Source organism: Coturnix japonica, chromosome 1 (genome assembly GCF_054131305.1).
Source record: "Coturnix japonica strain WE chromosome 1, WE-NBRP24, whole genome shotgun sequence".
Taxonomy (NCBI): domain Eukaryota; kingdom Metazoa; phylum Chordata; class Aves; order Galliformes; family Phasianidae; genus Coturnix; species Coturnix japonica.
Window position 1 is genome coordinate 142,618,662 of NC_140663.1, and position 27,271 is coordinate 142,645,932.

Genomic DNA, 27,271 nt, shown 5'->3' on the forward strand with positions numbered 1-27,271 from the left:
TCGCTTGCCAGTAATAAACTGGATGTTTAAAGGACAGGTTCCCTCCACCCATCATGCTACTGATGCCACTTGGAGTAAGTGGATTTCATTAATTACTCAACGAGCTCGAATGGGAAAACTCAGCCGTCCTGGAATTCTAGAAGTGATCATGGACTGGCCTGAGAGTAAAAAAATTGAAACACCACCTACAGAAGAGGTATCACGTGCTAAAGAGGCACCACCATACAATGAGCTACCAGAAAACGAAAAGAAATTTGCCCTATTCACAGACGGATCATGTCGTATTGTAGGGAAGCATCGCAGATGGAAAGCTGCTGTATGGAGCCCCACACGACAAGTTGCAGAGGCCACCGAAGGTAAAGGAGAATCAAGTCAATTCGCAGAGGTAAAGGCTGTTCAGCTGGCTTTAGATGTGGCTGAACGGGAGAGGTGGCCAATGCTTCATCTTTATACTGATTCATGGATGGTGGCAAATGCCTTATGGGGGTGGTTGCAACAGTGGGAAGATGATAATTGGCAACGAAAGGGTAAACCTGTTTGGGCTGCTGAACTGTGGAAAGACATTGCTGCCCGAATAAGGAACATTGTTGTAAAGGTGCGCCATGTAGATGCTCATGTGCCTAAAAGTAAGGCTACTGAAGAACATAAAAATAACCATCAGGTTGATCGAGCTGCCAAAATTGAGGTGGCTCAAATAGACTTGGACTGGCAGAACAAGGGTGAATTATTCCTAGCTCGGTGGGCCCATGAGACTTCAGGTCATCAAGGAAGGGATGCAACATATAAGTGGGCCAGAGACCGAGGGGTGGACTTAACTATGGACGCTATTGCTCAAGTTATTCATGATTGTGAAACATGCGCCATAATTAAACAAGCCAAGAGGATGAAACCTCTTTGGGGGGAAGGGCGATGGCAAAAGTATAAATATGGAGAGGCATGGCAGGTTGATTATATCACCTTGCCACGATCTCGCAATGGTAAGCGTTATGTACTCACCATGGTGGAGGCAACCACTGGGTGGCTCGAAACATACGCAGTACCCCATGCTACTGCCCGAAACACCATATTAGGGTTGGAAAAGCAAATCCTGTGGCGGCATGGCACTCCAGAAAGAATTGAATCAGATAATGGGACCCATTTTAAAAATTCCCTTGTAACCACTTGGGCCAAAAATCATGGCATTGAGTGGATTTACCATATTCCCTATCATGCACCAGCTTCTGGTAAGATTGAACGATTCAATGGGTTGTTGAAAACTATGTTGAAAGCAATGGGTGGCGGAACGTATAAAAATTGGGAGAACCATTTAGCAGAAGCCACCTGGTTGGTCAACACTCGAGGATCTAGTAATCGCAATGGTCCTAACCAATCCAGCTCCCTACGTACCGTGGAGGGAGATAAGGTTCCTGTAGTACACATAAAGAGCGTGTTGGGAAAGACGGTTTGGGTCCTTCCAGCGTCTGGAAAGGGCAAACCTCTCCGGGGTACTGTCTTTGCCCAGGGACCTGGGTGCACATGGTGGGTGATGGACAAAAATGGGAATGTTCAATGTGTACCACAAGGGAATTTGATGTTGGGGGAGTGCAGCCAATGATTTTCCTGTAAATATATAGGTAGAGTCTCAGAAAATATTCCAATTAGGTACAGAATAGTTCAATTAGGTATAGGATTTAAGATAGAGTGGATTAATGTTAAGGAAACACTTTTCTCTATATACCTTAATTAGGCATTCTGTAAGCAAGTTTTCCATCTGGACTCTATATCCTGCACTGGCCATGCATGTGTAGAGCACACATGGAAAGAAGTATAAGTCAAAAGGAAATCTGCTGTGGTGGCTGGGAAAGGATGAGTGCACCTTGATGTGGGGGACGCCCTACTAGCGCTGCCTTTCCCCTCTACCGCTGACATGTTTTCCTTTTTCTGGCAGTTTTGCCATTTTCTCAAAATTAATAAAATAGTAGGTTAGGTTATAGAGTTTTGTTCTCAACTTAGGGATTTGTATGGAATAAATATAAATTGTTGAGAAAAATAAGGTTGCTGATTATTCACAATTATACATATGAGTGTGTATGTATGTATAAACATAATGTAATGATGTAGAATAAGGGGTGGAATGTCATGGTTTAATAATTTTGTATTTTTTGCTATCAGTATTCCACATCATAACATCATATAAAGCATGAATAATTTTACTGAATCTGCAACTTACAGAAGAAGACTACATCTCCCAGGGAACAACACGATAGGTCACGGGACCTGGACTCTATATTAACTCTGTCGCAGAACAGACTGACGTCTTTCGAGTTCTGGCGTTCAGGGGAGTGTGTGGGAGCCTTCAGCCGTTCGCCTAGATTCACAGTAGGCCTCTCGGTTACGGGACTCATTCTCTCTCCTATTTTGCTTGATTCGTTAGCTCAATTTTCAATTATATTTTATTATATTGTGTTATCCTGTATTTCGATATAGTATTTAGTAAATAAGTGTGCCTCCTTAGATCGTTGCCGCTGTTTTCTTTTCCTAATTAACTTTTTCCTTTCGGCCTAGGGCCCCTCCGGGGCCCACGGCCCCTGTCACGGGCGCAGGTGGATTTTTAGTTCAAACCGTGACAGTTTATCACTTTATTTCAGGTACATATTTGGTAAGGCACATAACCAATCCTTGTCCCAGAGTGTTAATTCATTTGTTTCTCACATAGTGCTAGGTATATCCAATCATAGGACAAAGTCTCTGCAGAACCATAAAGAGAAAACGTGTAAGTGAAGCTTCGTGTGTTAACAATTTGTTTCTCTTCTGAGTATACAGTGACAGAACGGGGCTAAGACTGATGAGGTGAATTTGGAGAGATGGAGTTAATGGAGAATTGAGTTCTTGTGAGTCTGGAAATAAAGAGTTTTTCTTGTTGCAATTTGTATAGGATAGCAATAAACTGAAGTGGAACCTAAAAGAGTGTTGGAACAGTGTGCAAGAGAAGGAAATAGATAATGGTCCTGAGCTAGTACTGGTCTTGCAGAGGGATTGGCAAGAAGAGCCAGGGTGGCAAACAGCACCCAAAGTCAACAGCTCAGTGAAATGAAAGATACTTGGGTATTGTGATGTGGGAAAATGACTTGGGTCTGAATTATCAGAAGCAGAGCTTGAACATAATTGCTTTCATAACTGCTAGAAATCAGTTGAAGTTCTGCCTGTTGTTTAAGAGTGCAGATTGTTGCTGTGCTTTTGAATTGAAGAAGTCATTTTGTTCAGTTTTCATATGAAGTAACCGTGTCGCCTTGCTTTGCCTGAGAACAAGGAGTAAAAAACCTGAATTTCAAGACTTGTCACAATTAGCACCGTACATCCTGTTCTGCTCGTAGAAATTATTTTCCCAGACTTGCTCAACTGATATGAAACTTTAATCTCTTCCCAGAAAGATCTTTTATTTGCATATTTCGACAATACTGAAACAAAATTAAAATTCACAATATTTACTGAAAAGATAATTTGGAAACAGAGATTCAAAATTACCTTTTGAAAGACATCAGAATAATCAAATTAGGCTTTTGAATCAAGATGATTGAAAATATTTCAAATGTTCAGAGGGGTGGAATTGAAACCTAGTGGTCTTCGTACAGAAAGTTGTTCCTAGTACAGTGCTGTTCACATTTTGTGCAGTTTTGGGAAGGCTGCTTGTTCTCACTGCATTGATTTCCTACCTGCAGAAGACAGAGTGTTTGCTACATGGTGCTATTATGAAGAGAGACTTTTATAAAGTATTAATATACTTTTGTAAAAAGATAGCTTTGCAAGGCACTTTGAAGTTGAAAAGTGCTTTATAAGTGCTCAGATGTTTTTTCATTAAAAAATTACACTAATAAAAATGTCACACAAAACATAAGAGTTGTCATTTTTCCCTTTTCCTTGTGCCTAAAAGCAAAGCTGCCCTCTTCCTGCCAGGAGTGCCTGAGGATGCTCTTTATAAGATGGTGTTTTTGCTGTAAAAAGATCCTTCTCTGCCTGAAATCACTTATTTTTAGTAGAAATGCAAAATCTAATTACCCATTATTTGTGGTTTTCAGTTTCTAATTTTCCCTCTTGCAGTCTGTCTCACAGTATGTGTTTTAGAATGGTTTTGGTGTTTATGTGGGAGCTGAAACCAGCTGACATAAATACTACATGCTATATATTTTGCATAGTGCTCCATGTATATTGCATAGTATTTCCATAACAGAAACCAAACCAGGAATAGCTCTGAGATGTCCTGACCCTGCAGAATTGCAGACCTGTTGACTTCAACTATAATACATAACATCATCAGACATAGGTAGAGGCATGGTTGCTGTGTCATTTGTTCTCTTTCAACTTGTTATGGGCTGATTCCTTAGGACCTTGTTCTGTTGTGTTTTGGCTTGGTGGTTTTTTTTGTTGCTGTTGTTGTTTTTTGGGGGAATACTCCTTCAAGACTAATGACAACAGAAACCGAATGAAGAATGTATAAAGATGTGGCTGTATGTAGCAGAGCCAGGAAGGAACCACCTGTTAAACCGTGCAGGTTTGGCTTAAGCAATTGTAGTTTGTGAATGGAGTGAGGGACAGCATCTCCCTTATGCTCCCATGCTCCTTGTTTGGAAACACTGCACAAAACTGTAAACAGTTTCGTTTCAAGTGTTTTGCAAACTTTTTCCTTCTAAAAAAAAAAAATTAAAAAATGGAATTTTAACATGTGGCTCTTTCACAAGATAATGAAAGCTTAAATGCAGAAAAATCTGACTAGATGGCTAAGCCTGTAACCCTGAACGCTCCCCTGTGTATATTTTGTTGGTGAATCGTACTTTATGTAAAAATATTATCATTCTTTCAAAATGATGAATACCATTGCAGAAGGGGCAGCAGAGAGAAGTAAGAACTCAGACTCATGGTGAGAGTTACATGGAGAAGAAGCAGATAGATGGACATAATTGGGAGGGGTCATGAGATCACCTGTAATAACAGAGAAAGAAAGGAGTTTATGTCAGAGAAAAATAGGGTTGCTGCTAGATCACTGGGATGTTTTCTGTCCTGGTAGTAGACAGTTACCTCATCATTACTCAGTAGCATAATTGCCAAAAACCTGCTAAACAGATGAATAAATGAAGCTTAAATAATACACCAACGAAAGGGACTACAAGTGCGCAGTAGAGTATCTACAATTTCAGTCAATACATTTTCAGGGAATGCAAGTCCAGCTCTATTTTATGAAGTTCCTGAGCAGCTTCCATGATGGCAGCACACCCCATTACTCTTTACGTAGGACTTCTGCTGCACCTTCCTCTGAAGCATCAGCATCGAATACTGTGATTCCAGCTAGTTGGTGCACAGAAGAAAATTGTTGAGGAGTGTACTATGCAGTACAATTCTAGTGCAGAGCAAATTGTAGTTCCTTCATCTGTTTTACGGCATGATATCTTGCTGGTATCAACATATGGCATCATATCAACATATGGGAGATTTATTTCCTTGGATGAACAATCCCCCCAAAGTTAAGAGTACATGAATACTGTAGGGAGGATGGAAAACTTTTGAAGGACTGACTAAATAATGGTTATTATTCAGCATTATTAATTCATTATTTGCCTGAGTTTAGAGAGATCGTGCGAGTAACTGCTGTAACTGTGTTCTTATACACTTAAGTGAGAGGCGTCATGGTAGCGTAGGAAAATTAATATAGTAGAAGTAATTAAACTAATTTGGATTGTGGCATCTGGATTAGAAAAGGCAATGTTTTGGAGGGCTCTTAGAAACAGATATTTTGTTAATAAAAGATTAAAAAATGACTAGTTCCATCCAGGGCATTGAGTCATACGTTTAAAACTTTCTAATTAACTTTTCCCCTCCAGACAATAGAAAACACTCATTTTCTACAGCAAACAGTCTAGAAGAATCTTCTCATGCTTCTCAGTCTCAATATACAATATACAAACCAGTCTCTGGTTTGTATAAATATCTGTCAGGATATACTGTTTACTGTCCGTTTGTTGTAAAGCTGCAGGGTACCATCAGAATGGGATTTCTTTGTGTTTCAGGATCATTTTGTCAGGTTTCAGGTCCAAGTAATAGAGTTTTCAAATTCTGGTGGGGAAGTGAAAGGTAAGCTCCCATGAAAATGAGCACAGCTTCAGGCTTTTGTTTTTAAACAGGCTCCTTCTACAAGTCTAAAAACTTACTAAAACTTAAACTAGCTAATGGTGATTTTCTTTCTCCAGTTTTCTTTTTGTCCCTAATTACTGCAGGTTCTTAGTTTCTTTCCGTGGCTATCTTTCCTGCTGTTTTCCAGAACTTGTGCACTGTTTTGTCTTCTCTTCCATTCCCATGTTTCCACTACTCCAGGCAAAGAGCCTGCCTTTGCTCCTTAGAGCTGAATGAGCATGTGAATGCCTCAGTGCAAGGTAGTAACTCTGAGGCCCATGCTCTGGCATCTGCTGAGGTATTGAAGGAACTGAAGGACAAGAGGTACTTTGAACCCAAGAGTGTCTTAGATATTTAAAATCAAGCACTTGCACAAGGCAGAAGTGCCTGAGTTGAAATGGTTGAGTGTTTGACTTTGACTTGGGATGTTACCAAACAAAAGGATCATAGTTAATGTAGTATTGCCTGTGAATAAGAACTTATTTTTTCTAGTGTGTAGCAATCCACAGATAATGTAGGAGTTTAATAGAAAAGTGACATCATAATTTTTCCCCTAAAAATTAGGTTTGTATGAAATGTTGTCATTAATCTTTAGGAAGACTTTCTTTGACAGTGGCTTTTTTAAGGTGCATATTACTGAATGTTTTTAGAGTAACACTGCATTGACTTGTTTTTTTCTTTCTTACGCTATGCATCTATATTTAATTGAAAATAATGAAAGGTCTCCTTGGGTTGAACTTGTAAGAGATATTTTCCGTCAGTGGTGTAAATAGCGTGAGAGGAATGCAGTTAGTCCTGTCTCTTACACATAGCTCTGCAGGGGCTGGGTACACCAACTCATTGAGGAGAAGGGGTCAAAGCAGCACCTGGGAACTTCAGCTGGGTGACCCATGCTAACATCTACCTGTTGGCTGACTTTCATTTCCTATCCACAGTGACACTCTTTTTAAAGGACAAACGAACTAGTTCTGGCATTTTTTTGTCACCCTCCATCCCTTCCTGCATCAGGTATTCCTACTGCTTTTCTACCACAGAAAACGATCTGGGACTTGTGTTACAAAGTGGTTGTTGCTGGGAAGGATCTCGGGGTCAACAAAGACACAGATTTTCAGATATTTTTCAGTGAGGATCCAGAGCACAGGAAATACCTTCCTGCTTTGTTCTGGAGGTTTCTCTAGTCAAAGGAACCAATGGGGGTAGGATCACAGTTTCAAGAGAAGAATATTTACGATAAAGCTGGAAGCAGCAAGTGCTTCACTTGTAAATTGTTCATGCAGTGTGACAAGGCTATTGGGTAGGCCTGCTAGGTCACACAGGGAGACTTATATTGCACAGCACTTTGCACCCACTGTTTGTGGCAAGGGCACATATGCAAGACAGTTCAGTGGCAGATCAGGGCATATTTTATAGCGCTTTGTCACTGGCAAGAGTGTGTGATCTGCTGTCTGCCATGCAGCTCCTGCCTGTCCCACTCACAGGAGGACAGTGAATGCTTTTCTGTGCTTCGTGCTCTGGCTGAGACTCTTAAGGTCAGGTCGGTGACATGACTGCTGACAGAGCGCTCTGACTATGCTCTGTGGGCTTTGCAAATTCAGCCAGTACTGGGTATACATGGAGACTAGGGGATTAGAGGGTAAAAACCAGCCCTATGGAAAGAGGTCTGGGAGTTTGAGTTGTCAACAAGCTGAATGTGAGTCAGCAGTGTGCCCTGGCAGCCCAGAGGGTCAACCATACCCTCGCGTGCAGCAGGCCCAGCATTGCCACTGGGCAAGGGGAGGGGCTGTCCTGCTCTACTCTGTGCTGTGTGGCCTCACCTCCAGCACTGGAGGTTGGGTTGGGTGCCACAGCGTAAGAAGGACTTAATACTATTAGAGAGTGTCTAAGGGGGGCAACGAAGATGCTGAAGGGTCCGGAGGGGAAGATGCATGGAAAGCAGATGAAGTCCCTTTGTATGTTCAGCCCAGAGGAGGGGATGCTGAGGGCAGACCTCGTGGCAGCCTACAGAACAGCATGGAGATGTGCCAGGGGAGGGACAGAATGGATGTCAAGGAAAGGTTCTTCCCCAGAGAGTGAACAGGTTCCCCAGGGCAGTGGTCACGGCACTGAGCTGCGAGAGTTCAAAGAATGTTTGGATAGCACTCTTAGACATAGGGTTTGGGTTTTAGGTGGTCCTATGAGGAGTCAGGAGCTGGACTTGAATCTTCCAGCCTTGCATATTCTATGATTCTGTCACCTTGGAGACCGGATCACTGGTTTCTCCTCACAGCAACAGTTTCTTACCCCATTCAACACCAAAACTGCAGTGCAGCCCAGATGGAGCCCAGAAGGTACCACCCCAGTGAGCTCATGTGCTGCTGACAACCGTACGGGTGGCCAAGGCCTGTACAGCATCTGACTTCCTGACAAAGGCAGCAACGTCCATTTCAGCTGGGATTCTCAGACCTGTTTGAACATTGCATTGATTTTGAAACTTCGGGCTGTCGGCAAAACATTTATTGACTTTCAGAAATGCTTGGAGGGAGGTGCTGCCTCTATGACAGAGCAAGTGTTGCATCACTGGTTTGTAAAATTGAAATAGCATCTTGCAAGCTGCTTATGATTCATAAACGATAATAAATAACTTAGGAATGATTGTGTCTGACGAAGGAAACAGTTGTTGCAGAGATGCTCTTATGTTGTCCTGCTTGTGGTTAGCTGGTGTAGGACGGGGAGGTAAGAAATCACTTCTGACACACCAAGGGAACACACATGTGGACCTCACACAGTTTCTCCTCCTCATGTTTGAAGCATGCTCAACTGTGGGATGAAGGTAACTCCCAAGAGCATTTAAGTTGTATAATAATGAGCAGTGATAAAAATCCCAAACAAGAAAAGCCTTCAAAGATGACAAAAATGGGATTTTATTACAGTTCTCTTCAACAAAACACAAAGTCTGGATCAGCCATAGTAATCTTCTCCTGTGGCATTGTGCAGCACAGTAGCTGAGGCAGAACATAATGCTCAACTTCAAATAAACAGCAGAGGGTGGGATTTTCCAAAGATCTGCTCTTAGCCCAAGTCTGATCTCATTGAAGTAAATTGGGTTTTGTCAACAGCTTTGTGAGAGTCCTGCAGCTGAGTACTTTTAAAGATGATACACCATTCCTGTTAACATCTTGCACGCAAAATTAATCTTACTGAAAGTGAGTGAGAGCAGTAAATAAAGAGAACACTTTGCTGATTGAATTTTTATGTTTCCTTGGGAAATGATCAGTCATTTTTATCAGCTTGCTAAGAAGTGGCCTGCAGTGTCGTTTATCCAAATAATTAGAAATCTTCATAAACTTCCTTAAGAATAACTGGAAATCTGTGGCACCCTTTGATAACTTGGTGAAAAATAGCACAGGCCGTCTGTTTTGGGAGAAGGTGTAGCCGGATGGGATGAGGCTACCAAACTTGTACAGTAATCATGAGAATAATTACACAGCCCTTTGTCCTTATGCTAATCCCCACATCACTCCTGCAAGGTAAGATCTATACCGGTGCCTTAATCCTGTTGATTTTCTTAGTCATGTGAATGCCACAGGAATGATAAATCTCAAGGCCCTTTCCTTATATTCAGCAGATTCAGTACATAGTAATTGTGTAATTTGGCCTAAAGAAACCCCTAGGCAGTGGGTGTTCATGGGAAGCCTACAGAGGGGGTTGTGGGGATTAAGAGCAATGAGGGAAAAGTCACCACCTGTTTCCCACCCCCCTCTCTCTTTCTTTTGTCTCTCACAGGAGAAAAACCCTACAAATGTACCTGGGAAGGCTGCACCTGGAAGTTTGCTCGCTCCGACGAACTGACGAGGCATTACCGCAAGCACACAGGAGTGAAGCCATTCAAGTGTGCAGACTGTGACCGCAGCTTTTCCCGCTCAGATCACTTGGCGCTCCATCGCCGCAGGCACATGCTGGTTTGAGAAACGCTACCTATTCCAGCTGAGCTTAAGAGCTGGGTCTCTTAACTACCCGGAGTGAATTCAGCAGGGCTGAATCCCCTTCTACAGTGTTCACAGGCAGGGCTGTCTTTGCTGTCTGTAACAAAAAATAATAACAAAAATTGAAAAAAGAAAAAAAAGAAAAAAAAAAGCAGGAAAAGAAGTGCCACTCTTCTCCTCGCCATCTGAAGCTAACCCCATCTGCCCCTCAGCATGGTTACCCCCCATAAGTGTCATCACAATCGCCTGGGAAATAGCAGTCAAAATGCTACAGGAATGGGCATTATTTTACATGCTGCATCCTTTGAGAAAAAAAAATGTTTATAGCTTGTATGTTTTTTCAGCTGTTGGACATTTTGTTCCTGAAAAATCGCTGCTGATTGGAGGATTAGATGCCGCAAACCGATGATGATGATGAGAGCAAGAACAGTAGCCCTTTGTTATCCCATCTTTCCCCTTGTTTTGAATATCACCTGGCCAGTGTCAGCATCACGCCTGAGCTGTGCTACAAACGAGCTGCATGGGAGTAGGCAAGAAGATCCTGCTGGAGAGGTCCCACCATCAGAGCTGAAGGGTTGCTCGAGCTGACTTGCGCAATAACAATGGTGGCATTTTAATGCTGTACCACAAGTTGTCATTATGTCCTATAAGACACCAGCCACTTAACCCTTTTCTTTTATCCTTTCCATTCTTTTCTTTTGGTCTTCTTGTTGAAGTCTGTAAAATAAAAAGGGGGCAGCAGCATTTCTGCTGCAAGTACAGCATCAAGTATCTGTATTTTACCATGGACTTATTTAGAACCATTTTCTGATTTGTATAGAGAAAGCCAATCTGAAAACTACTACCCCATTCTCAAAGTGCAGTTTTCTTTCATGCAGGTATCCTCTTCCCCATGACCAGTGTTTGAATACGAGGAAATAGTCAAATCTTATACTTTCTGGTACCGAGGTTAGTGGTGCAGCTATCCATGAAATGGAATTGAATGTACCAACAATGCAAAATAGAGAAGAAACAGCTGTGTCTCTTTGCAGAGAAAAAGCAATAATGAGTAAAATGGCTCTCAAGACAATAATTTGCTCCACATCAACAGAAGGGAGCTATGCAGAAATTGCACGTAAGATAATTTAAGTTAATCTTCCTGATGGTTTCACTGACCTGCTAGTTACCACAATTAAAGTACTACTTTCATTTCCTTAAACATAATGCTTACTTGTGTCTGGAAAGCAAAACATATAAAGGAAGGAGCTGAGTGTTGAGGAGTTGGTGGATGAACTGTAAGTAGGAAGAAGAAATGGTTCTACAGTGGTGCTCTGCAAGACATTAGGTTTCTCCCTGGGAGTTAGGGAATAACAAGACATTGCCAGCTGTCTGGTATGATACAAATGCTCCTTTATATGGGTATCGGTGGCTGCCTCTACTGGGATTTTCAATCCAAGCCTTTTCAGATTAAATAAAAAGAAATTCTTGATCATTCCCATACAGCCCTATAATTATGAATCAATTTGTATTAATTAAATTATGTAGGAGAGAGAGAAACTCTTAGTCATCAGTTGTTCATGAAAACAGAATTGTGTTTTTCTGTTTTCCTTCTTCACAAGGATCTGCCTATTCAGCTAAATGAGACAAAGAGAAGGCTTGGCAAGATTTTTTAAGTGTTGAGATTTTTATAGTTTAGAGATAAAAGATGTATACATAAAGGTCTTTTGCAATGCATTTAATTACAAATATTTGGTTCCAGGAGTTGCACACATTAAACTTGTGATGCCACTTGTTCATTTTTAAAGGTTAGATCAGTCTGAATTCAGTTCTTATTCCTGAAGTATTAGTTGAAATGTTGGAAACGGGTTCGGAAGTCAAGATAATCTTTAAGAAGAACAGAGAACCCTTACACACACTGAAAGTAATTGCAGTTAATTAAGGATTAATAAGACTGGAATAATACATCAAAACAGCACTTAGAGGCTCCAGAGTTTGATTGTCTTTAAATACATTGTTAACATTCTCCGATGCTGGATAATCTGTCAGTTCCCTAAAAGAAGAACTTCAGTACTGTTACTATTCAGTTTCCCCTATGGTGAGCGGTCAACATAGAAACTGCAGACAAATTACTAGCAACAACAGTTTGATGTCCCGTCCCTATAGGCTTTCGAGGCAAGACCCTGAGCAACCTGACCTAGATGTGGTGTCCCTGTTCATCGCCTTCAGAGGACCTTCCAACTCTAAGGATTCTCTGATTCTATGATAGTGGGAAAAAATGTCTCTCCCATTCCCACTGTCTGCACTGGTGATCAGCTTCCGTGAAATTTTGCAGCATTTAAGCATCCAACTCAGAACTGGACATTAAGCAGCAGTGCCAAGTGTTGATGCAGCTTAAAATAGCTGAAACAGATCAGGGCTTCTTGATAGCCTCTAAGCCATTGTGGAGCAACAGAACTGGGTTTTTGCCTACAGCATTACTTCTTTCATTTTCAAAAATGGTTGTCGGTGTTGTGCCTGAGGTTGTGCATGGATTGCATCTGCAGTCTATCTTTTATGTACTTCGAGGTCATTCCCTTTAATTGGATCAGTCAATCACAGTGTTTTGGGGAAAAGAGTCAGGTCTTTTACAGGCTTCAGTTTAGTGATTGGGAAGAAAAAATATCCAAGAGCAGTTGAGAGGCTTTAAATTTCAGTATGCAGCTTTGAATTGTCCTGTACTGACTTCACAGAGGTCCTGTAGGAAGCTCATTTCCCAGGGCAGAAATCACTCTCTGTGAACCCCATGTCTTTCAGCTGGCTACTTTATACATATGAAACACTGCAACGGAAAGAGGATCTGGTTTTATCCAATGAACCCCGGGTTGATAAGGGGGTGAAGCAGTACTCACATCAAGGGAAATAGTTGCAGAATGTGTCAGTGAGAACAGAATAAAGCCAAAAGATTGAGAGGTGTACCCTAAGTGCTATTACTTAGCAGCAGGAATTGTATGCTCAGCCTTTCCAGCAGCCACGTAAGACCTTTTTATTCTGCTGTTACTTCTTGACAGCTTACACAACCAGCTGTCATCTACTACTGGGTCTCAAGTAGGCAGTACGATCCCTAGCAAATTTCTCATTTGTTCAGAGCTGTCAGGCTTTGGCCCCAGATACTCTGTGGGAACATTTGTTATTTTGTTTTCCTCTTTGGGAGTATTTTAAGAGAGATTACTTTGTGGAAGGAGTGTGTTGGGACGTGGAGTGGATGTCCCTCATGTTCTCAGGGTGCTCTTCCACCTGTATTTCACCAAGTTCCTGTGCTTGTACAGAGACCAAGGGCAACTGCTCCACAATGGTTTCCTCAAAAATCACCATAATTCACTGCAGTGCCGTGGCGTTGCATAAACATGGTGAGGGCTGACATCACATGTGGCATGCAAAAATACCAGATCTTGTCTTGGCACAGTGCAGTAAAAGTCCATCTTAATTAACTGAGCAGTTGGGAAATACAAATGTACAGTGTCCCCGTCCTTTCAGACAGACAGAGATTTATGCTTTCTAGTGTGAATAAAGGATGGGTAATACCCACTGTGAGCATAATGGCTTGCATGGGGAACTCTGCCATGAAGTGTCAGATTTCAGAAGTTTTCAAAAGGATTCAGTGGATTTGTCAGGAAATCTCAGTAGCCAGCATTACATGAAAAGATAATGAACAAACAACTCAACTTTGATAAAGAACTTTTTACATTTTAAATTGCCATTATTTTTTGAGCATCTGTTTTATTCAGCACTGTAAAATTGGCTCATTGCAACAGCAGTTTATACTGGGGATGAAGATGCAGTATTCCTTATTCTCTATCGTGCTTACACAATTAATGGAATAGATTTAGACTGACTTGTATATATGATTATTTGCTGGAGTAATGTATAACAAAATTAACAGTGTTAAAAATGACATCAGTGATGTTGATGTTTGGGATAAACTTTCAGTGCAGAGCATGGACAAATAGCTGGACAACCTTTCTCCCCTTTAATAATGGAATAGCAGTGATCATAAATCTCGTTTTCCATTAGCCACATTGAAAATGTATTCTAGTTACCATTTATAAATTTATCTTCTGATAATAAATGATGTTTAATGGAAAAAATCTCTTTCTCCTTTATTGAAGGTGTGTACTTCAAATCAGAGTAAGATTCACTGTTAATACCCTAATTATTTTTTAGTTTGAACATTGGTTTGGAAAGGTCAGTGTGAGGAACCACATCTTCCACAGTAGATGTGTCTAAAGTAAATCTGCCCTGCTACATGCTCACCCAAATACCCATGCCTATAAATGCCAGCACTTCCACATCCCTCCTCCCATCAGCAGATATAAACAAACACGTTTGTAAAAACAAAGCAGAAGATGAAGAATTGGAAATAAATTGGAAATAATAAAAGGAAGTGCTACCTTCTTAAGAAACCAGCTCTATTACTGTATTACGCTTTTGCCTGTGATTTATAACTGGAGAAGCACACAGATTTAAAGATGACTGTTGTATTTTCACAGTTTCATGGGAGCATTAGAGTTGCTGTGGAACATATTTACAAAGTTGGTACCTTAAAAATGCTTGATTTCTGATCAACTGCAGCAGCAAAGCAGGTTTTAGTAGAAAAACAAGTAGCTATAAGGATACTGCATCTTTAGAAATCGAAATGCATTGAAAGTATTTTACTAAACTTGTAACAGTTTAAATATTCTGTAATATATGTGATAGTGGAAAAGTATTTTCAAACTCACGGTTTTTCATGGGGTGTAAATAGGTTAAATGAAGTACATTTTTAAAAATCCTTCTGTTTTCATAAAGAAAAAATTGTTAAATAATGCCTTGCAAAGCTTACACAGAAAATGCTGAGACGTAAATTATTCTGTTTTGGCAGAACACGTTTTCTCTGCAAAATGGAATAGCCACTTCTTTGCTGTTTTGCAGATAGCATGTCATATAATGAAGTCATATTGAGTCCTTCAGCATCAAATAAGTCAGCATTCAGAATGCCTTTGACTGGATAAAGGAAGAAAAAAAAACAACAATGAAAATGAAAACCATATGAAAAGGTTCTGTTTTGTTTTGTTTTCCTTCTGTCAATTCACGGTGAACTGCAGATACAGTAACAGCAAGCTCTCTGATTTTATTTGATTTTATTTGTTCTTGTATTTCTCTGACTCAAAAATAAAAGGTTGCAGAGCTGAAATAGGCAGCTGCTCTTTGCTGATTGCAGGGGAGTTCAGTCTTCGTGGTACAGTAGCACGTCAACAATCAGTGGTAGCGGGACAGTTGTGACATTTAGAATGGTCACATACTCCAGTATGGTAGTCTAAAAATCCATTTTAAAAGATGAAACAGAAACTGAAAGTGCCTGTTATTAGAACTGATGGGATGTTCCTATACTTTTACACAGCAATAACTTATGGGATTCTGTCAACAATAAAATGAAAATAAAATTAAACTCTGAGAACAATAATGCAGCACAGAAGCAAACACAAAGTGCCATTTGTATTTTCATGTTGTCATATTTTGTTAGGAATTTTAGTTAATTTCTCAAATAATGTCTGTCAGATATGTAAGATGAAAATGAATCCTTGTTTACAAAATTTTCTCATATCCATATGGATTCCAAGTAGGTGTAAGTGGAGATCACTGTGTTTTGTGACATTGCTTCCTAATTTATGTCTGATTTGCCCATATATCCATGGTATTCTCTAGTAAAATAACCACAAAACCAGCAATGGAGCTTCTTTAGGTTATACACCAGAGCAGATTCTCTTGAAAAATCCACTGCATAGAACTGTGGAGTTGAGTTTCTGTTCTTTTTTGTAATGCTAATATTTAATACCATCTTCAAAGTGGAAAGGTCGAAATATATCTCTTTTTAAAATGATTATTTTTTGGAGAAATAAATGGAAAGGGGAAAAAAAAAAAAGTGATAACTATCAGTTTAGGGGCTATTTGAATAGCAACAAGAAACTGATATTCTTAGAATGGAGAAAGGATATTTTTTAATATTAAGTGGCCTAAACAATTGCATCAGTGGGCTGGTGGATCTCACTAGAAAATGACCAGCTGTGTCTCTTCCACTCTTTTTCATTTTTTTTTTTTTAATCTAGTAGGTTTTCATCAAAAAGAAAAAAAAAAAAAGATTTACTGTTGCTAATGGGTTCTTAAAATAGCAGTGTAATGTCGTCCCTCATACTTCTGCTTCTAAAAATGAATTTATTGGAGATCACAATGTAGCTGGTTCTCCTAATTTCAAGAAAGATTGCTTTCCATTCTCTAAGCTTGTATCCAGCATTTATCCATGCAGAGCTATGCTCCCATCAGTAGGTTGCTGTTTGAGTGAGAGAATGGGATTTTATTCACCAAGGCAGGATTGTGTTTGCACAGACACTCAGTGCAGAAGAAAGTGGAGGTGCAAAGTGAAAGCATGTGAACCTGCATGTGAAAACTAAGACACCTATGCATGCAGGTTAATCGTGTGATGGCCACTAATTTACTAACAACTTACACCTGTTGGACATCAGTGGAGATAATCCCATCAGATTTATTTCATGCTGGAGATGTTAGGAGAGCACCAGGGAATGTGTCAGGAGAAAAGAAATGTGAATTTCTTATGCCTGAGCTGCTGTTAGAGAGGAGGTCTCAGTTACCTGCTCTGAAGCAGTGGTGTTCCAAGGAGGCACCCATAGAAACCCATAGTGTTGGGTTGACTCCAGAGCTACATGTATTGGTTCTTCCATAGGAAAGGACACCAAGGCTTCAACTCAGGCTTTTTTGTGTCTTTTTGAAAAACAAGTAGGAGATTTGCTTTTCTTTTATTGACTTTCCAACAGCTTGTGCTTACTGATTTCAAATGATGAAATTAACTACAAATCGCTTTTGAAGCAATTTGTAGACTGTCCAGTAAACAATCATTCAGTCCTCTGACCTAGCAAAACTGTATACAAGTTTCAGCTGTTGTGAAAATAGGAACGGTACCAGTTATTTGGGATCCTCTTGGCCATCTGCGTGACTTAAAAGTCACGCTTCCCCCAGCTCATTCTCAGGATGCTCACACTTTTTATAAAAGATAATATGAATGGAGGTTCATACTTTAACTTCCTAAACCTGGTTATTGATGCACCTGGATGCATTTGGAAAACTCATTGTCTGCCAGGAAACGCACTCAAGTAGGTGATGACTTTCATGGATTGTCATAAACATGAACCGTGAAATGCAGACATTGGTTTGGATGCTGCCTTTCTCCTTGTTCCCATCTTTCTAGATGTAAAGAACTTCTTTGGAAAGGCAGTTTTTGACCCATAATCTTTGCAAGAGAACTAAACTTTTTCAAAATTCCGAGTTGATGTTCTTGTCTCCGATTTTCTGATTCCAGTGGTTTTCACGGCTAGATTTCCATCTTATTTTGTTGTTTAAAAAAAAAAAAAAAAAAAATTATTTTTTCCCTGTAGTCCTATATATTGCCTCCTTTGCAATATAAGTTCTCCATTTTACACCTACACAGTGTGCTCCCTTGACCTGCTCTCTGTTGCTAAGAAGTTATAATACCCCATTTGCACTTCCAATAGAATATACACAGAGATAGGAATGAATGACTTAAGTTTCATGCACCGCCAGCCTTAAACCCTCCAACCCACACACGCAGACACACACATGCATACGCTATAAATGAAAGAGAGATTTGGACACTGCTATCAACATGTGGGGTCAAAAACACCATTAATTTGGAAAATTCTTTCAGCTGTGTTTAGGAAGAAACGGCAGAATAATGAAAAATACCATTCCTGGCCAAGTCATTTATGGATGAAGCAAATTCCCCTATGGCGTTAGTTGAATGAAATCCTAAGAATGGAGTTGTATTTGGCCCCAAACTCTTCCTTATTAATCAGGTTGCTAAAGTTGTATATTCCAATGAGTGTTCATTTGATCCTCCTGTGTAAAAATACAAAAACATCCCTTAGTTTTTAAAGTGATTAATTTGGGACTGAAGCTTCATGACAATGGAATTAGTGTTTTTGGCACCTCTTTCTTTTTTCCTATGATAAGATGCAAAAGGGAGGGTCATTATCAGTAACCCCATAGAGATTATAGTGTCAATAGAAGTCCTATACTTCAAAGGAATAAAAACAGCAGTGCTAGCAAGCAAACATCGTAGTTTCTTAAGTCTTTTTTGTTTTTGCCTTCTTTTCAAAAGAATTTAAATGCAAAAATTTCTTCAAAAATAATAAAAGTAATCATCTGATGATCTAATTTCCCGATAGTTTCCTCCGCATTTATATAGTATGTAGTGTTTAGGCAACACCTATGTTATAAGTTTATTAATATTATGTAAGTGTTGTTCTTGTATTTATGTATAGTGTATGTATTGTAAATATACTCAGAGCTTTTTTTCCTCTTCCTGTAAAATGGTGATTTTTTTGCCCTATAATAATGTAAAGGGAATCCCGTAATGAAATTCTGTCAGAGGATGATTATTCCAGTCTATTCTCAAAGATTTAAATGAACAAGTGTTATCGTTTTTAATGGTGTCTCAGACATATTTTGTTGGTGCATTGCTTTTCTGTATTCAACTTTCCTATGAATTGAGCTGTGAATTGAAATAGAGTTTAAACCTTTAAATGTATGCATTTGTATAATTATCTGAATGGAGGCATGAAGGTTAAATAAAGCATTTTGTATGGAACAAACCCCCTAATTATTACTGTGAATGACTCAAGCCTTCTGGAATACCCAGTTATTAACTTTTAAAATTAAACCTTTGTTAAAAAAAAAAAAAAAAAAAAAATCTTTTCTATAAACATATAGTGATTTTTTAAATGGAATGTTTTCTTAAGAAATGGGTTTTACTTGCTTTTCTGAGTTTTTAAAAGCCATCGTATAGAGTGCACATTCTTTCTCCTTTCTCAGTGTTTGTGCATCTGTGGCAAGGCTGGAACAAATAAAATAACACTCAGCAGTATAAACAAAAATGTCCTGGGATGATATAAAAATATTTTGCATTACTATATAATCTGACTTCGTTACGTATTTTAAAATGGAATTCTGTGTCTGCCTGTTTTCTTTTTTCTCTTTTCATTCCCCATTCGTAGGGATGCAGTTAATTTATAATGTTCTTAAGATTCCCACAATGCTGAGAGGGGATTCACTCATTGTGTGCGTGTCAAGTGAAGGAACAGCGGTTGGAGGAGGACTTTAGTGAGCTGGAGCATTCAGTTTTGTACTTAGATGAAGTTGGGTGGTATTTGTGATTGCTTCTAGGGATGTTTTGAGACCCATGGGCTTCTTCCTCATGTCATTTCCACAAAGAAGTTTCCTTTTTGTTTGAGCCACTATTTAGGACAACTGAGGAGATCAAGCTAGAGGCTCTGAGCTGCACTTTTCCCTTAGTGGTGAAATTTCTCCTTAAATGGGGTTTTCCTTTCAACCCCAGTTATTTACTTTTAACCAATATGATAATTTATCTAATAAAAGCCTCACTGTTACATGTTTATAGGCAGAAGAAGTAAACAAAGAGATCTAGAGACCTCTGAACCTTATCAAGAGATGTGTCTAAACCAAAACCCAGCTAGAACAGATTTTGGATGTCTGAGTAGGAACATCAGCTCATCCTGCTGGTCCTTCCAAGGTACTTCTGCTCTCCACACAATGCGTTGTTTGTTCTTCCTCAGTGTCCTAACTGTGCTTAATATCATTTTTCTCCCCACGGTGCCATAAGTGTAAAGCACATCACTGCCTGTTTAGTCTGATGTCTCCAGTGAACGCCCACACCATCCACTGCTCTGACCCGTGATCTGTTCCTCAAAAGTTATTTCTTCCACTTGCACAAGCAACAACTCAATTGTCAGCTAATCCCTCCTCCCCCCTTTTTTGTTATTGAATGGTCTGTTTGGAGTGAAAAGTCGGTGTGTGTTTTTTGTGCACCATATGCAGCATATTCAGCTCTCTGTGTGCGTGATGAGGAGCGGCTGCTGGTAACCACCTTCAGCTCTGCACACTGAGCTGCAGCATCAGATAAGTAGGGATCTCTCTCTACGTGTGGAAACAATCACAACAGCAGCTTCCTTGAACCTTGAGAACCCGCCCACCTCCTGAACGGAGCTCCGATGATGCAGACTTTCACCTACACATTTATGATACCATTTCTCCTCGCCAACCTGCAATAGGGAAGCAACACCAGGTTTGGCTGAAAAACCTGTTTGCTGTACTCCAGCCTGCTTTGCTATGACCCAGAGGCATTAGGTTTTGGCTGCAAGTTGAAAGGGTGAGGCTATGGGAGCCAAATTTTGGTGGTCAGTTGGAATTTTGCCCTTTCCGAAGAACCACCCCTGTGGGGCAGACTGCTCTTGGACAAAAACAATCTCTTGGTGGTTGTCGTGAATGCTGTGGAATCATGTCCCTTATCAACACTCCCATCCTTGTAAACTGGACAAAGTTGCAACTCTTCTACACTCAAAGACCTAAAGGTGATCAACAAAGTGGTTGGGTTTTTTTGTTTATTTGTTTGTTGTTTTTTTTTTAAATAAAAAACAGCAGAACTGCAGATCTTCAGAATGCCTGAGGATGGAAAGGACCTCTGGACCCACCTGGCCCAGCCCGGCTCCAGCAGAGCCACTTTGAGTGGGGTGCCCAAGTCTGCGTGCAGGCAGAAGATCACCAAGGAAGAGAACCCACAGCCGCTCAGGGCCATATGTGCCAGTGCTCAGCCCCCTGCACAGCACAGAAGTGCTTCCCAAACAGTACTAACCATTTCACATCTCTACCTGCCTACTTCAGCCATTAGGCAGAACTTTTTCCCTCACTGAGGTTTTGACCCAGTCTCTAACTGGCTACGCTTTTTTTTTCAATTGGGGTATTTTCTCTGAGAGGCCCTGAATAGCAGCAGTAGCCACTACCCTTCCTGTTGGAACATACTAACGAAGGCATTTACTGCCTCACATATTTGTCTTAGCAAAAATATATAGCCCATAATAACTGAGGCTGCCACTTAGGGAGGAATGAATAACCAGATTTAGCCAGTAAGCTCAAATATGTCAATATATTTTATCCCTTGTGTTTTTGTTTATATCTTTGCACAACCTCTCTCAGAGATGCACTGTGCCCTTTCCTGGCTATCTTTCTCATTTTCTGGGGATAGTGATCTATAAAATCTCCTTGTAAAATATCTCCAATGTTGGTTTTTTTTTTAGTTCTGTTTTTTTTTTTTTTTCTGGGGTGACTTCTTTCCACATGTATGTTGGGGGCCATACAGAATATTAACAGACAGAAACTAACAATAAAGCCCAGCAATGACTGCAAAAGCAAACACTGAAACCAAGACACTCACAAAGCTCTATAAATCTCCACCAAGCTCAGGTTGCTGTTTAATCTTTATATACAGGTACGTCTCAAGGTTATCTGCTCCTGTGGGGTTCACTGGAGGCTTTTGTAATTTGTCATCCGCTCAACTCCTTATCAGCCGAAGGTATTTCCCCTTGTAACATTTATTATGGGCTCCCCTCTGTGTTTCTTACTCATGCCGTGTCATCAAGGTGCGCTGATATGCGGTCTGTAAGGAGCTACTAAATTTCCCCCTCTTGTGACCAATGGGATCATAAATGTGACACACACAGTGTAAGATAGGCAACACCACAAGCAGAGAACTTTGACACCACTCCATGCTCTGAATACAGAGTGAGAGCAAGGGAGTTAGCAGCTCTAGCAGCTCCATAACCACTTCCACCAGCACTGGTGTGGCCACTCTTCCATACCATATGATTTCATTTTAACAGAGATGAATCCAACCTTTGCTGATAGATACAATCATGCGTTGCCATGTGTGAGGAACCAGCAAGTTTGGGAGAAGAGTGCTCCAGAACTGCTCCAATGCCGCAATGAGATAAAGCCAGTCTCTGTGTGGCCAAGGCAAGAGCAGCAGCGGATGTTCTGCAGTACAGCTTCTGCCTCCAAAGTCTGGTGGAAGTGTGTCAGAGCCACCCAATGGGAGGGCCAGCTGCTGCAGGGCACTATCTGCCAATGCTCCACAGCTTTATCCAGCACACAGAGCACCTGTAATTCCCATTTGTTCTTAAGTACAGGCAGTGCCCACACTGACATCATAGGTCTGGCTGGTAGCACAAATAGGCATGCAAGTATAAATATTTGTACATAGGATCATAGATTCACAAGCATACAGTCATGCCCAAGCATATAGGCACTGACTGCTATAGTCACCTCATTGAGCACAGATCTCTCAGCACAAGGAGAATTAATGACAATAACTTTGGAGTTAGGTGATCACAGCAATCTCATCCCACAGAGCCATTTTGGAGATCTTTAAGTTATTAGATCTGAAAGGCCAAGAGAAGGACATTGAATGCCCAACCTTTTCTTATGCCTAGCACCACAACTGAGATGATTTTTCAAGAGGTGCCCTGAAGGCACTTTCCAGACCAACCTGTTGTCATTTTGCATGCAGTCACCACGAACCCAGCCTGAGCCTGGACTACAAAGTCCATCTGACAGGACTGCCTGGCCAACTGAGGAGAGTCCCCAGGCCACCATGAAAGCCTAGTGTTATCCACATCGTGCTGCTACCATCACACATGCTATGAGCAGAGGTGAATGAGGGAGACACACTCCTGGAGGTCAGCAGGGGCACAAAGCAGAGGTTTCTTCATCAGAGAGGGGTAAGGAGCTTCAGCTATCAGTGTAACAGCAAACCTGTAATTATCCAATGTGAAATTGATCCCCTCACATGTGAACTGGCAACACAGCTGTTTGAGTCGGATGGTGAAGTCTGCAATCTGTTTATGAGGTGTGCTCCTAAAAAACTGGGAAAAAAGTCAGCATTTCAGCAAGGCTTTTTGGTTCTGTGTATTTATTTATTTACAACGGAACATTTGTACCAGCTGGGGCTTTTCAGCTTAACTAAGAGTAAACTCTGAGCGTTCTCAGATGCTACAGGCATGCCAAGAAGGGAATGCTGTAGGGGCTTTAGAGCAAATAAAACAGAAAAAGAAAAGCAGTTCATCGTGACAAGACGAGGGAGGAGAACACAGGGCCCAGGCCATTCTCTTTTCTTGGAGCTGCTTTGTTTCCCGTTTTGTTTGACATCTATAATCAAAGCCTCAGCACCCTTGCTTCAGGTATAATAACTTTGCTTTGGTTATTACATGAGGCTTTGCAGATGAACACACAACACGAGTTTTTAGCCTCCGGCACTGACCACTCCCAGATGAGATGCTTGTTCCTGTACCACAGTACGTGTGCTTCTGCAAGTTCTGTTTATCACAAAGCAGCAGTACAGACACAAGAAAAGTACAGCGGGAGCCAGGGGCTCAAGACGAGGTTTGGCACAACGTACATCAACAGCAGAAAAGGCTTATTCCTCAGGCTTTCATCACTAACAGCAGCTGGGAAGATGAATGTAACTCAGTCTTGGTTACTGCAAATTAAAATAAATGAGTAACTTGCCAAGTGTGGGACAGAAGTGCTATATTTGTGGGTGGTTGGGTTTTCTTTTTTGTGGGAAAAACTAATGTGACCTTTTGGGACCATCAGCTTTAGTGTGATTCGCTTTGATAGCCATGTACCCATAAATTTTACGGAGGCTTTGGAGCTCAAAATATTTCTTATTCCATTTCTGATTTAGGCTGCTGCTCATAGATTGAAAGACCGCACTTTCAGTGCAGCAAGGCTTGGGGTGCCATCCCTGTTCCCAAAGGCATGACATGAAGGCTGACATATTTATATGTTTGGTGCCAACCCCCACTAGAGCAGATTGAAGCAGGAGTGCCCTCAACCAGGATCAAGAAAAGCCCCACTTGCTATGCAGTACTGCCATAGTCAAAGAGGCAATGATTATTTTCTGCATGTTCTCCTTTTCTCAAGGGGTCTGGGGCAGAAGCAGGGCTGTGCTGTGGGCCATTGGGGCACTGGATTTCCAGCTGCAGGAGAAGGAAGGCTGTGTGTGCTCTGACATGTGGCACCAGGACATGAGGGGTGTCTGAAGGTGCAGAGCCTACCGGGATAGTGTGGGTGGGTGATGGAAGAGCCAAGCTCCGTGTACTACCAGAAGTGCTCTTCTGCATGAGCCATGCCAGCTGGGAGGGCTCTCCAAGGGTCAGCATCATGATTTCCTGAAAAGAGAGCCCACTGGGGAAGCCTGGAGCAGAAGCTAACGTTTCTTCCTGACTTCTGCAATCAGAATTACCACACAAATGCACAATCACAGCATGGCTGAAGTTGGAAGAGACCTCTGGGTCCCCCTAGCCCAACTCCTGCTGGGCCCATGTCCAGGCAGTGCTTGGAGATCTCCAAGGAGGAGACTGCAAAGTCCCTCTGGGCTACTTGTGCCAGTGCTCCGCCACTTGTACAGAAAAGGAATGTTTCTGATGTCTCTAGGCAGCCCCTTGTCAGTGGTGACTGAAGACTTACCCTTGCCCCAAACCTACCTTGGAGTTTTATTTTATTTATTTATTTTTCCTCAAATGACTTAACGTACTGCATTTAGAGTTGTTTGTCTGACTTCATGACAAAGCAAAAAGTCATCAAATGTATCTTGTTTCTCCAGTGTAATCTATGCCGTGTGTCTTAGTAGTACACATAGCAGGCTGACTCGAGGGACATCTGCGTAAGGCACGGACACCTTACAGGTCACAAAGGACCTGAAGGGGAAGTACTTAATCGTTGTCACGAAATATATTCAGTTGTGATGATAATAATATATTAGTTGATGCTTTTACACATAGGAGGAGCACAGGATGCAGAACTCAGTGTTTCTCAGCATCATTTTGCAAACAACTGAATTACTCACAACCACAAACAGCACAACCGGATAATGCAAGTCACCAGTTCCTGCCTGAAGAAGCAAGGCTCCCACTGCTTGTTAGACAAGATGACAACTGCTCTGGCCTTTGTGCAGGCACAGTGTAACAGATTCAGGTGAGTCTATTTGGGGTTGTCACCCTTAGCTCCTTCCTGGCACAGGGTGGGACTGGAGAATAAGCATCTGGGGGAAAAGAAAGAGATAACAGCAGAATGGAAAAGTGGTAAAGCCTCTGTAGCATGAACCAAGAACTAAGATAGGAGGGATACAGGATGACAGGAAAGGGCTAAGGAATATAAAGCAGTATCAATAACAATGAAGCTGGGATGAGAGTGATATATGATTAGATATGATATGATATATATCGCAATCCTATGAGTCCAGGTTAGATAAAAGAAAATCATGGCAGTTCTGAGACACAAATATAATTAGGTTGTGAACCATTGAATCAGGTGATGCCAAATGCAGGCATTTGTGCTTCTTCACACCTTCATTTGTATGTGCTACATAAAGGCTTACAGGTATGTTTTTACAAGCTTTGTAGGAATTACTGACTGGTGTATTTCTCCTCTTATTAAATGTGGTTTTCTGGGCCCATGATTCAAATTAAACAAATGCAGAGAGACAAATCTAAAAAACTGTGCAATTTTATCTGAAGTGTCAATTGTGTCAAGTTTACATCTTGCTTTGTTACAAAAAAAGTAACAAGTGTTTTGCATCCCATGTGGATTAATAGGACTTCCCATTCTTTTTTAGTGTAAAAGCAGTATTTCTAATCTTGACAGGCAAGATCATGAGTCACAGGCTTGAAGATTCAAGTCAGTGCAAAGGAAATACTGGTAGTGATACTCATTCCTGTTTATGACAGGTGTTTCAAGTTTCTCTAGAATTTGGGAGTTTGGCTAACTCTTGAAAAGCCTGTACGAAATGACTTAAAGGTCAATGAAGAATGGTGTAGTGGTTTTTTTGTTTGGTTGATTGGATTTGTTCTAATTTGGTTATTCGTTTGTTATTTTTTATTGAGGGAGCAGAGGAGACTATGTGCCAGTCTGGTTTTAAGTCAGACCATACATCCCAGACAGTTCGAGTCAACTTTAAGGAAACCCACTGTGCATCCGACTAAATATATGAAGCTTTTGTTGTTTTCACTGCCAGCAGAAATGGGGGAAGTTGGCATGTGCATATTTACTAAGAAGCTGTGAAAATTCATAGGGCCCAAGGAATTGACACAGACTCATTTGGGATCTGAAAACATCCACGGGTTTATTAAGCATGCATTTAAATGTCCTGGATGGATCAGCAGAGCTCATTCCACAGATGTGTTTTTCAAAAGAAACTCTTTTGTGGTGAAAACCTGTTGACTGATGTTCCACTTAATGTGAAGGAGGGGGGGATTAGATTCAATCAAATTCTATGACCTCTTCCTCTCATAGGCATTCTCTCTACACAAAGGGCAAAGATGCCACAGATTGAACCTGAAAGACTAAGCAGTATCTGCATCATGGTTTACTCTGTATTCCCATGAAGAGGTACAGCTTCATATTTCAGATATACAACAATAGAATATGTGACAAAAATAAAAGCAGTGGCCCCAGCGCTTGATTGTAGCATGAGCTTTTACACTGGTGGACATGTATACTTAACCACAGCGCCAGTGACTTGTCAGCAGTTTATGGACTGGAAAACAGAGCAATTAACTTCTTTTGGCATTGCATTTCTCACAACAAAAAAGAAAGTCTGAAGAAAAGGAGTTACAAAAACGTGTTTTACACTAGAGGCCCATTAGCTCTTTTGGTTGGAGAAACTGCTTTGCAGCCTACACCTGCAGTATTGTGTGTGAGAGATTTGTTTTATGTACTTTTAATCACAACAAACAGACCTCCCGAGTAGCAATGTGCATTCTTATATAAAAGTTAAGTTGGGGGATGAGAACACTAGAAAGTCAAATTTGGTCATAATTATTGGAAGGTCACCTAGGAATTCTGGAGCAGTTTGTTTATCCTGATTCCAGCCTGTTATGTCCAAGAAAATACACTTAATTCAATCCAGGTGACTCTTCATTAAATATAATCTTGTCCTAATTGGTGCCACCTTGACCTCTACTTGTGAAGTCTGTTCTGTGGTCTACAAGTCTAGCTTTCAGTGCTCAAACACACATTTTTCCATCTGATTCTCCATTATTTCACTAGGACAGCACACTTCATAGCAGGCGTGTGTGTGTGAAATGTAAAGATTTAGTAATGAGATGGTGTCTAAGCAGGATGGCAGTGGCTTCCTTGGACTGCTGGTCACAATGTGCATGTTGTTCGCATCCAGCATTGTTGTTGCAACTTTTGAGAAGTCTAAGATCAAGAGATCAGTGATCCATATG

At 40.9% G+C, this 27,271-nt stretch overlaps 1 protein-coding gene across 16 annotated transcripts in view; it reads left to right on the forward strand.

Moving 5' to 3' along the window:
• Positions 1-18,781, forward strand: part of KLF12 (KLF transcription factor 12) — a 266,658-nt gene extending 247,877 nt beyond the window's left edge. For 15 of the 16 annotated variants that reach the window (XM_015851638.3, XM_015851641.3, XM_085536078.1 and 12 more), the window contains one exon: positions 9,904-18,781. In XM_015851638.3, coding sequence (XP_015707124.2) covers positions 9,904-10,085 — 182 coding nt within the window. In that variant the 3' untranslated portion in view covers positions 10,086-18,781. The remainder of the gene's footprint in view (positions 1-9,903) is intronic. The other variant, XM_085536081.1, reaches the window with a different exon arrangement.
• The last annotated feature ends 8,490 nt before the right edge of the window (positions 18,782-27,271 follow it).